The following is a 13271-nucleotide window of genomic DNA, read 5'->3' on the forward strand; positions in this document are numbered from 1 at the left end:
TGACATTAATTTCTTGACAACCTAATATATATATATAAATACGGACAATTCTTCCTGTTGCTGACCAATCAGAAAAATGGCATCGAAAAGCAGAAATGTTAACATTTTCCTAAACTGAAAATGTATTTTCAAATAGATACTTTCCTCCTCTCACAAAAAGCTTTCTTGATTAGTACTGTCCTCTATTGGTGCAAAGTTTTTGCTTGCCACTAGCTTTGTAACCCCCACTTCTTTCTCTATATCTACATGCAAATAATCGAGTGTGACACTATCCTTATCATAACTAGCTCCCTCCCTAATAATGCACCTGTTAATCACTTTGAGATTGACCATGACCAAGTCAACCAATACACTGAAAGTAGGGAGAATGGGTGGAAAACTTGAGCAGAGGAAAGTATCTATTTGGAAATACAATATCAGTTTAGGAAAATGTTAACTTCTGATATGATATCTTACCTCTTCTTACAAAAAGCTAGAATCCCACACTAAACTGGTAGAGGGCTGGTGAGAAGATGATCCTCCTATAGAATACACCCAACTAACACTAGATCTACTGGGAATGGACATCCAGAGGACTGTAGGAAGATGAAGAAGTACCTCAATTTGGGGATTTATCTACAGTTCAAAACCTGGCAGCATTGGGAATTTATCATCCAGTCTACAGTAGAAGGAGGGTACAAGCCAAACACACGAGGACTTATGTGGCTGGATCATCTCCGACCAACACCTGACTTAACCATAGTGGAGTGATCAACACCTGGAACTGTACATCAGGTCTGTGGTAGGAAGGGTGTCACACCATCAACACCAGTAGAATGCCACTGCCCTATTTTCAACTGAGTGGAATTGTGCTTCATTTAGGAGGATTGGCCCCCCAAAATCCTCCACCCCAGCAGCAAGGACTCCTATACTGAATGAGTAGAAAAGGGGGGACAAAAATGCATTGGACAGTCTGGAGGCTTGCAGCACTGGATACAGTGCAATGTATGACTGCGATACCTTATTTGGAAAATCAGAGCTACCATTGGATGGAATTAATCAACTAACACCTAAAGAGCCAGTAAGAAAGGAAATACTATCTAAAGAACAGCAAGAAGTGTCAAGACAGTGATATGGAGAGTATAAAAAGAGTTCCCCACTTCCAAATCTCCCATGTATCGAGAAATGCTCCCAAAATGGAAAAAGAAGCATCCAAAAAAAGTGGCAAGCTGGATGGGGAGTAGGAAAAGGAACACACACAACAATAGTGGTCCTATCCCACTAACAGTCAATACAGATTGTTAGTGAGGGGAAAGGGTAAGAGGATCATCCAAGGGATTTTGAACAAGACAGCATCTGGTGATTCAAAAATCCACAGAGGATGGCACATATTGGCCTGACTAAGAGGAATGAGGGCTGCGAGAAAAGCCCATGTCCCCACATGAGAGAGAACTTCACAAGCAATAAGGAAAGGGAGAAAATGAGAAGTTGCCTAAAGAACATACTAGAACTCTAAACCGAAGGGGAGAAGGATGGGCCTAACCAAGAATTGAGAATCAAGATGAAAAACGTAAGAAGAAAACTAGAAATTGACTGGTGTGATGAATGAAATCCCCACCGTGACGAACCAACTCATACAGGCAGCTTCCCAAAGAAGAAACTGAGTATGGAGAGTAGATATGGCCACTGAGAAAGCTGTAAGTATCCAGCCATTCCTGGCAAAGTGTATACTAAGCTCAGAAAAGGAAGCAGGCAAGCAAAGGTCTAGATCTCTTGGCTGAACACAGAGGGAGTTGAGGCAAGGCCAAATAAAAACCCCCTAAACAACACACACACACACACAACCCCATGAAGAACAAAATAAAGAAAAATGTCTGAATGATGGGAAAAATAGGAATATGGAGATGTCTATCCGACACAACGACCTACGTCATCCACAAAATGGGAGTGAAAAACCTATAACAACCCTAGTCCCCAAGTAGGCAGGAAGCCACTCAACACCTTGTGATAGAAAAAAAATGCCATGCACTATGCACGTAAAGAAGAGGAGGGTAAAAGAACCCTAAAGAAAACAGGATCCCAACCTAGAAGAACCCAACTACAGAGCAGCCACATCTGTAAAGTGAGGCTGAAGTGGAAATGCATGCCACTGTAGCAAAAAGAAAACAACTATGACCAACAGAAAATCAAAGAATGAAACTATAGGATCATCCCAACCCAAAAGGCGAAGGATAAAAGGAGGATAAGATACAGACAATAATGGATAACATAATAAATGAATGGGAAAGTTCATATGTAGGAAGCAACTGAAGCATCAGGGGCTGAACCCCATTGGAAGAAAAAAAAATCCAAAAGGTGTGAGGCAAATTAATGGTAGGTGGAACAATAAAAGCAAAAACATGATAGGTCAACATATACAGGGGGACAAAGCATACCGACCCCCAAATGCAAGAGTACCCCAAAACAATGAGCATGAACTCCATTATCTAGGTATGAAGGAAACACCAAAGAGAGCATGAGTAAAATCAAAGAAAAAAGGAGACAAAGACAAATATTAACATACCAGAAGAAGCAATGGCTACAAAGGGCAACGGAGGCCTAGGTAAAAACTCCCAGAACAACACATAAAAGAAAAGCCCATTTTGGAGGGAAAAAACAAACTGTCCTAAGTCACATCCACCCATTCAGACACATCTAGGTGCTGGTATGACAGGCTACTCAACAGGTTATACAGAATGTTGCCAAAAATGGTATGATTCTCAACAGAACGTAGCTGCCAACTGTGTTTTTGTCCCCACAAATGTAAAATCTGCTGTAGCAGCAACAGCGGTAGTATTCATGACCACCCACAATTATGAGTGCATAATTCACAAAGTCAAAAACAAAAAATTTGAAAAAGGAGAGTAGATAATGCAATTTAAATTGTGATTCTCAACTAAAAAAAAGGAAAGACAGCAGTGACTAAATTAGAAAACACATGGATGTAAATTCACTGATAAATCTTTTGTACAAATACTTTAATGAAAATTCTGATTTTTGTGTATAATATACTTGTAATGTTTACTAAAAGTTTACCAAATTTCATTTTATTATATTAATTAGAGATATAATGTTAGAGTTACCGAGTTTAATTCAGTTCACGTATAAGGCATAAAGTCTGAGACAGACTAATCTGTTGATAATTTCAGTCCCACTGTTAAACCACCTGGGGTCTAATTGCATGCAACATTACAGTGAATGAATATCTGGAATATGGGAATTGATAGCCAACACAACTTAGATCTGCAAGCAGCACCAGAGTGCCATATATACATACTTAGTAGACTGACATACTGTTGTTACCAGAGGGTTTAAAAACAACATGGAAATATCTAGTTACTAATTCTTAGAAAGGCCATCAAATCGTCATCAAAATCCTGGAAAGCTGTAGAAATAAGGCTTGCCTATCAAACCAAATAACTGTTATCCTCATCAATAGGTGGTTATTTTCATGGAATCAGTGTTGCTGAGTTTACAGCTGATATATGGGAAAGCTTTAAAGATGGTCAGAACACCCTGGCAGTAGCTTTAGATCTGATGCCTATGACAGAGTACAGATGCCCAGTGTAACATTGGTCATAGCTGCATTAACTACCAGAAGATGCATAATGATGCATGGAACCAGAAAGTCAGATGAGGTCACCATTAATACTAGCTTGCCTCAAGGATCATCACTCTCACCAACCCTTTTCAACATCTACACCATGCAGTTAGCCTACCTTCACAGACTAAATACATGTTGTGTGCAAACCTTTGTTGATATCTTGATGTACAGCAGAGGTTTTCACAAAGCTGAAACAGTGAGATAATGACATATAAATGGTTATCAATTCTACCAAAGTTATGTTATGCACACTCAACTACAGACACAATGATGAAGACAAGCCATCACTATCCTTTACAGGCAGTACCATTCATTTGGAAGAAACTCTGAAGTACTTGGGGGTTAACTTTTGATAGACTTCACCAACCACATTAACAACATGATAACCAGAATTACCAAAGGCATCGATGCACTAAAATGCACAACAGGAAATAGAACTAAGAATGTCACCTGCTTATGCACCTACATGAGATTGAAAAGTTACAAAACATGGGATGTACTTCAGCCATCTCCATTACACCCCAGCAGCATCACAAAGCACCAACAGTACTTAAAAGCAAAATTCTGACTAGAATTTTGCAGTGTAAAGGCCATGCATTCTATCATCGAGCCACTACTCTTTCAACTGGGACACAACAACCATTCAGATGCCAACCAAGCAGAGGAATACCTATAAGTTGTCTCAGAACAAGACATGAGTGGGCAAGTGCTATACATCCACCATTTAAATAATTGATTACCAATGGATCTCAGATACCTGCATGTGGAATAGAAATCTTGCACCACTGGTACCTCTAGAAATCAGTCTAGACAGAAAATTTAGAGATTGAGCAGAGGGTAAAGCAGAGAATTTAAAGACCCTGGTGGATAGTCACCTGTCATCATGTCACAATGGCTCCTACTACAAAAATATTGAAAAAGCTATTTGGGCATTCATCATTTCATGGAGTAACAACATTCTGCATAAGGCTGGTGGAACATTGGAGCTTCCCACAAGCACCACAAAGATGGAGCTGAAAGCTATAAAGCAAGCTCTCCCCTGAATTGCTGGCAGCAATAAACTGTAAATAGATAGTGCTACCAACATAATATTTGCCACTTGTTCACAGTTAGTACAGCTTAAAATTCAGTGGTTGGTCCCCATATTGACAACAGAAAGCAAAGCAACAGCAGAGTAAGACCATCTCCTACTTATATGTGAAAGACTAAACTAGGAAGCTAACAAGCCTGTAAGGGAAGCCCTTATATCAAATCTAGCACACTTCTACTGGCAGGATATCAACTTCCTCTGTACTAATATGGTGAAAACAGCAACTATGAAAGGTCATCATTGATATTCAGATGCAATAAGACTGTTTAAAAAGAAAGTACCAAAATGGCCAGCTGAGAAAAACACAACATGGAAAATCAATAAGACAGTATACAGCCAGAAATTCTAGTTTTAAAAGCCCTCTAGCTTATTGCTAGGCCATCAGGAAAACAACAGTATCATCTAATGATACTCCGGTGATGGAAATAAATGTATTAGAAAATACTTGGTAAAATTTGAAAGTCAAAGCTAATTAAGTGAGTTACAAATAAAAGAGAAAAAATATTCAAAAATGTAAATTTTTATTTTACATTCTACTTATTTCTTCATAAAATTAAAATTCTGTAAAAAAAACTTACAATTTGGCAAATAGTATAAGATATAAAGTTTACTTTAAATCAAATAGAGATGTGTTAAGTAGATATTTTGTAAATAGCATTGTGAAATGATAAACAATCCTGCATTATTATATTTTTAAGCATCTTACTACTGTATTATATCCAAACTGGCCTGAGGAGCCTTGATAAGGGACAAAATGCCTAAATGGCATTAGATATAACATATATGGTGCAGTTGACAAATTGCTGTAAATTCTTCTTTAATTTCACTCCTAAGTTCTTAGAATAAACAGTAGGTTGTGTGAAAACATCAAATAGATTTGCTTTAAATCTATATATAAAAAAAGAGATGGTTAAGAAGTGTTATCAGATATTCCTCCAATGCAAATAAAATTTTCTAATAAATGAAATCTAATAAGTCATCAATAAGCTTTTGATGCTTAATGAAAATATATGTTACCAACCAAAAGGTTAAACGCATGGAATCTGAGGTAAATAAAACATTACTCTTCATATTTCAAGTTAAAAAAACTGATACACACAATTTGATTTCTGCTATTCTGTTTACTGATTTCAACATCCACTAATAAATTTTTATAATTTCATGTTTGTTCAATAAAAGAGGACCATTTCATAACACAAAAAAATAATATATGTCATTCTAGACGTAAAGAAGAATTATATATATACAAAATCACTAAAATAATCTCACCTTACTATGTCAGTCCCAAAACTGAAACTACAATTAGTTAATTCAGTACAAACAAATTGAAATTGAAAAACAAACAAACAAAAAAAAAAAAAAAGAATTACACAATCTTTGGAGAATCATACGTCAGTATGAGAGCAAAGAAATACTTTACCCTTGGGTATAAAATGGATCTATCTGTGCTGGTGATGTTAAAAGCTTGCTGGCTTGACCTTGATTCATGCACTTAGTAGGTGTCAGTACTCTGGTATTTTGTATTTGACCTGTAACAAAAATCATGAATTTCTCTATCAAAAAATGTATCCATCTGTTAAAAAAAATGTTTTAAACTCTTTTACATTAAACTTTCTGGTGTCAGTCAAGTTTATTGCCCGTATAGAACATACAAAAAATATTGTATTTTAAGATACCCTGATTCTTATCTTCAAAATATGTGTGTGTGTCTATATAACACATTAAATATACACATATACATACAGAGGTTGAGTATGCTATATGAAAATGATTTTAGAACTTCACCAAGTCACAATGCAAGGTCATGCTCTATCTGATGACCATACATTTTGAAATTAGTCTTCAGCATAGCTTTTATTGCCAAAGGCTCAAACACAAAAATGTCATGACCAAAGCACTTTTCAACAGACCCATATCACAGAAATCTATAGGCAATGTATTTGTCAACTTAACAGATATGTCTTTGGATGGTATAGCCTGAATAATTTTCATTCTCCAGCTGCTTGAGGTATGTGGCAGTTAAATTACCCTTTTAGAAATAAGTTAGAGAATGTTGATTTCCAACTAAAACTATGGACATATTCCATATAGGCAAAACAACAATGGCCCAAATTGAAAATAAACCTAGATCTAGTTTATAATAACCTACTTATTATTTCACAATCCAAACCACAGCAACTTTTAAAAGGTGATTACAACAGCTTTTGATGTATTACACTTGTATTTCTTAAACTTCACACACAATTTTCATTTCTATAACTTCCATAGTGTGAAATTTATTTTCTTTTAACATAATTTTACAAATATTTAGTTATTTACTGTAACATTAAACCTAGTTTTGAAAAATAAAATATATTTCCTAAATGCTTGAATTGCAACTATCAATATCAATTCACGTCATATATGAATGCAAACTCAGACATTAACCCTTTCATTACTGCCTCAGTGGATTACACTGGCCACGTGACCCCAAAGATCAGAGCTTAAATAATATAACCTTTACCATATTTTGTGTATCTTTATGAACATTTTAAAGCTTTTAGTAAACATTCCTAATCTTTTGTATACAAAAAAATAAGAATATTTTACTAAAAATGTGTGCATTAATATATGGAGTCAGAGTATTGACTGCTCTAAGTGCAAAGTGATTTTTAATTTAAGGTTAAAATACTTTTTTTGCATCTGAAAATGACAAAATTTGTGTAATCTCTGAAACCTCGTAAATAAATATCAAAGGTTTTTCACTAAAACTTTGCTTTATCTGTTATAAAACAAAATAAAAGAAATAGTACATTTACACTTTATTTAATGTTTAAGTAGCCAGAGTTAGTGGATGGTGCTGTCAATCAGTTGTCTTCCCTCCAGTCAGCAGTTCATAATGACATTAGCAGATAGCCTTAGTAGCTTTGCCAAAACAAAGTCATGGTGAACAAATTTGGTGGCAATGGGAATGAAATCCAAGACTCTTGAATCACCAAGCTATGCTGGCCCAAATCTGAACAAACTTGAGGTAACAAAAAACTTATAACGTTAAAATTGGATTTTGATACTCACCAGTAGAGAGACAGCCCATTATGTAATTTTGTACTTAACAACAAACAAACATAATAGTAATATTTTGATTACTTGGATAGTCAATCAAAAACAGTAATAATTACAACAACTAATTTCAATTAGTTATTTTTCTGAGTATTGATTTAATCATAATTTTGATTAATCAATTATTGGAATAATGAAAAAACAGTCATAACTGGAAACAGTAATTTCATCGTAAATTTGTTTAACTCTTTCCATATGGGTTCAGTCATTTTGACAGACCTAATAACCACTAGGAAACCATTAAAGTATCCATACTATAACTTTTAGTGTGGTACAGGTATCTTCAAAAACTTGACAGCTTTTAGTATACATTACAAAATAATTTTCATGTTAAGATTAAAAATACTTTTTCTCATATCAGTTTTCAAATTTCATTTGCTTAACCTCTATATCAAATGTTTTTTTCATTAAACTTTTATATTTTATTTGCTCTAGCTTGACCAACCCTTTTTTTTCTTCCTAGAATGACTGACGATTTTCACAGAAAACTACAATTCTTTATCCTAAACAGCTTAAAGCTCATAACATTCTATGTCCAATTCTACTTAATTTTATGGCTTTATTGTCCTTTAAACTATGTCTGACTAATAATCCCACAATACAAGCTATAAATCACTTGGGAACATATAGATCAAGTTACCATATTGAGTATATCTTATGCAGAAATTGTAATTCTTTTTATTATCTTATCTAATCTAACAAGTTTCTAATTTTTACATTTTAGTTACTTTTATAACAACAAATAAAAAATACACATAAAAAACAAGGAATTCACTACTTACATTTGGTCTTGTTCTTTTGCTGTTGGCCAACCAATGGAACTTAAGCCTACTTTTTGTTTGTTTGAAGAATTCACATAAAAAGACAATATAATAACCTGCACAAAGCAAACAATGTTTTATAACTAATATAATTTAATTGGCTTTCTAACTAAGGCATAAGTGCCTTAAAATAATTCTCTTAGCTACTCAATCCAAATTTGGTGATAGAAACTTTAAATCTGTACACGAAATAGCTAAAGATTTCTACTGAGAACAACGTATCATTATATGTCAGTTGCTAAATTAAACCTTTGTCTTTCTATTGGTTATATATGATATAATAACAAATGTCAGAGAGAATTAGCACATCAGCACCTCAGAGAGGGGTGATGAAAAAATAGTGGATGTTCAAGTCAGAGGGAACAAATATCACAAACAAGGAGAGTTTAAGAATTTATTTAAATATTTTCTTTTAAAATTAAGAAATTCAAACTTATATAGTTCAAAATTTGATTTATGAAATATATTTTGATGCCATGTTTATTTAAATACGTTGATCCACCCAAGGAAAGAAGATTAATCGATTGTTGGAATAACTGAAAACAGTAATAATTGGAAAAGCTAATTTCATATAGTATATTAATCAATCAATTTAATTGTAACTTCAATTAATCGATTACTTTATGTAACATTAAGCAATGTAGTGACTGTTCATGGGCAGTTTTGATTTATTGGTTAATTGCCCAGCCCTATTGTGAAGGATTTTCTCAGAAATGTTGTCATAAACCAACACCCTTTGTAAGTGCAAGTGTTTATGGTCAGTAATTATCACCTAATTTCCTGTTTTGATTGACCCATATTTGATTCTAGCAAAATCATGTTTCCATGCAAAATGCATGTTTCTTATATGAAATAGCCATTTAGAGTTGGTATGTAAATATAAGGATTACTGATTACATTTTCAGTTGTTATCATTTTTTTACATGAATAATTCAGATTGTTGATGTCTCGAGTAACAGGGGTTCACTGTACAGTATATATCATATATATGTAAGCAAAAATATTGAGTACAAACATCTAAAAATAAACTTTTTTTTTACATAAACAAATTTTAAAAGCAAATAAAACAAAATAATTTACACATAATCAAAACTCAAGTTTGGATTATGTAAACTTTCCACACTTAAATCTTCTTACATAAAATAACTTAAATTATCTGAATTATTTTGCTCAAATTTTAATTTCATGCCCTGAGCTGTACAAATGTAAATACTTTTTATCAATATTGTTTACAACAGAACTTTTTATTTCTAACCACTTTTATCATTTCTAAAATCTATCAATTCCACTCTATATCTCGATGTTTACTGTCCACTAATCATTTTTCTGGTCACCAAATAACCTAACCCTTATATTAATTCTCATCAAGATAATTTAAACTGTACTATTATTTCACTATAATCAAAAACACAATTTAAACTAGCAAACTCGCCAACAGGCTCAAGATTAGGCTTGATAAGCATTTCACTTTGGGAAATACTTTATGTATGTATGAATGTATGTGAATATATTTCTTCTTCAAAATTAATATTTTAAGTTATCAAATTAAACCACAGAATCAAAATAAAATTATGTAGCCAAAAATACCAAGAGCATAAAACAATTTCAACTAAATAAAATGGTTAAACCTACCTTCTGGAGAAGGAGAACTGAATAAAGAAGTGCAAGGAACCTATAAAAAATACATCAGAATTAAATACACTGAATAACAGAGCTTTATACATCCACAGATTTCATATAATTATAAAAAAAATTAATACTGTATTAATGTTGAATGAGAGATCTGCTAGACTGAATAATTAATTTAAAAGTACAATAACAGCAACTTTTGCTGTGAACAAGTTCTGATTTTAGTGATTCAACCTTGTTGATGTTGCAGGGATAAAAATTAATTTATGTTAATCACTGAATGGAAAAATGTTAAAGTCTGGCATAGGATAAAGATACAATAGATAAATATGCATGTGCTTCTATACTTGACAGTCATTATGTGTCTTTATATTCACTATCCTACTAAAAGATGCATAATGCTTTTCATCGTGTTGTATAAATGCCAAAGCTTTCATTGACTAAGTTCAGACTAACAGCTGTATGCAACAATGGCTTACTTGTACATGTACTATACTCAGTAATTACATTATGAAAAAGATTACATTATTAAACAGCTAAAAAACACAAAAACAGACTTGTTCTGATATAAATAGTATTCTTTATTCAAAAAGTTAAACAACACAATTATTAACAAAATAAAGTAATATCTCAATACCCAATATAAAAAAGGAGATCAGCATGAGTAGTAACAAGCTCATGGCTGTCATCTTGTTTCAAGCTCTCACTTAAAGTAACGCTTAAGGACCAAGTCATATGTGGCTTCTGAAAGCTGTGTTGAAATGTTCATTTAGAGACTACTGGTAAACTGGTATTTTACTTCCTAGTCAGATGAGGGTATGATCATGATGTGAATGTGTAAAATCTGTGATTCTTACATACAGTTAACTTTTTATACTAATTTTTAATACACCCAAACTAAAAATACGGAGTACAAGCCTGAATATCAAAGGTCCAGCATATATTCAAAAGTATATTGGCTATGGTTTTAGGAAGAGAGCCACATGCAATCAAAATGGTTCCAACACTTTCAGCAGAAATAATTCAAGAATAATTCCAGAACTTCTCCAAACATTTTTCATGAATTTCAAAGTATATTTTTAAATTTTGGGGTTCACAACATTGGCAGATCTGAGGATGGGAGCCCCTTATCCCCCCTAAAACCCAATAAGCCTTCTACGTCCACCTTACATGATTAACAACCTCTGAATTCACCCCTGCATGAATACCAATGGCCACTGTCAATAATATAACTAAGTTATTTGCATACAGTTAAAAATGTGATTGGTTGCAAAATGTCTGTTACTACTTTTCTATAAAACTGTAATATTTCAAACAATGATTTACTAGCACCCTCCTATGTTTAACAGGAATTTTGGTAGGTATCTTCAAACACTGTGAAATGAACTGTTAGGTATGTATGATTTTACCAGTTTTAAATCCATGATTTGTTACTTTATACAAGTAACTGTTTCTCTCTTTTATTCATTAGTAGTCTTCTTTTTATTATTGATGAGTGTTATTGCAGTGACCTCTAGGTGATTAAAATGGCTGAAACTACTGCTGAACTAAAGGATTCAAAACTTTTATTAAACACAGAGTATTTTGATTCAAGAAATGCAGTAACATCAGTCTAATGTCAATGTTTCAATCACTTACAAGGCAAAGTTAATAGTTTGAAGCATGCACAGGAGTAACACTAATAAACAGTACAAATCAGACTTTTAGAGAAAAAATCATCTTTAAAACTATGGTAATAGAACCACTATTGAAAAATAAATAATTTTTCAACTGAGCTGTTTAAGTCCTTTGGATATTAATGAACGGTTCAGCTTTTTATATATATTTTTAATACCCTTCTTTTATTATCTTAAAATGTTTAAGTTATTTCTTTCTTTGCTGTGTAAAGTTGTTCTATATTTCTAATAATTTTTATTACTGTTTTTTAAGCACCAGCTTTATTATAATGTTTTACTATTTTGTTTAATTCTCATAGTTCTATCTCACATTACATTCTGTTTTGTGTATTATTTTATTTTAAAATTTTCCTGTAATTGTCATTAACTGACAGACTTGTTTCTGGCTTGAAAAAGAGCATTTGCTCGAAATGTCACCAAGTTAATAAATTATTACCATAGTTTTTAAAAATAATTTTTTCACTCTAAATTCGTAATTTATTTTGTTTTAACACCTTCATATTTTTCTACTTATTTATTAATAAACAGAACATACACACACATTCCATCAGTCTCAATGTGACATCATTCATAGAGGGTGTCCAAAAAACGTCAGAAAAACTAGTTCTACACTTAAAAATTTCATTATCAGATGCAACATTATCATTGCAACACCATACCTGAATGTTGTATTAGTATTTTCTTGGTCAACCATTGATATTTAAGTCACTCACACACATTATTGTACCACATACAGTTTGGGTGATCCTTCTTGTCAATAAAGTACATCTTGATACAGGTAATTATTCAGCTTTACATAAATTTCACTCATTTCATTTTTGATTAGAGTGTACTATCTTCAGGTTCGGGAGAGCAGTCAAGACAATAAAAAATTCACACACAAGTTGCCTACTCATTCTGATTCAGACAACCTGTTCCAGGTGAGGCTAGCATGGAGCTGCCCTTGCCAATTTTCAGCTGGCTATTGTTAGACATGCAAGAAACAGTGACAGAAAAAGCAAAAAACCCTGACTGATAGAGACTGAATTGTGTGAGGTGAAAGTACTCCTGCTAAAACATAGACATGAATAAATAAAAATAGGGTATATAGCATGCATGGTATGCCAGTTTATGCATATAGGTGGAATTTTTATGAGATATGCTTTGTTTTTGCATTAATTTGATCTCTGTCACCATACACAGCGTGGTCACAAGTAAATAGACACCACCCTTTCAGAAAAAATGAAATATTCACATGAATTGATATACTTATAATTTAATTACTATCTAGTACATCTTCCTTTCGCTTCGTTGATCCTTTGGGGCATTGTAGAATCATCTCGTCAATTTTAGAT

General features: G+C 33.1%; 1 protein-coding gene across 4 annotated transcripts in view; it reads right to left on the bottom strand.

Moving 5' to 3' along the window:
- Positions 1-13271, bottom strand: part of LOC106467322 (nucleoporin NUP53-like) — a 57292-nt gene that overhangs the window by 24808 nt on the left and 19213 nt on the right. For all 4 annotated transcript variants that reach the window (XR_002612397.1, XM_022395487.1, XM_013927667.2 and 1 more), the window contains 2 exons: positions 10265-10304; positions 6133-6241 (listed from right to left, as the gene is read on the bottom strand). Coding sequence is in view for 3 of the 4 variants with exons in the window: in XM_022395487.1 (XP_022251195.1) it covers positions 6133-6241; positions 10265-10304 (149 nt within the window). In the remaining variant the exon portion in view is untranslated. The remainder of the gene's footprint in view (positions 1-6132; positions 6242-10264; positions 10305-13271) is intronic.

The sequence above is a fragment of the Limulus polyphemus genome, unplaced genomic scaffold, assembly GCF_000517525.1.
Source record: "Limulus polyphemus unplaced genomic scaffold, Limulus_polyphemus-2.1.2 Scaffold2568, whole genome shotgun sequence".
NCBI lineage: Eukaryota > Metazoa > Arthropoda > Merostomata > Xiphosura > Limulidae > Limulus > Limulus polyphemus.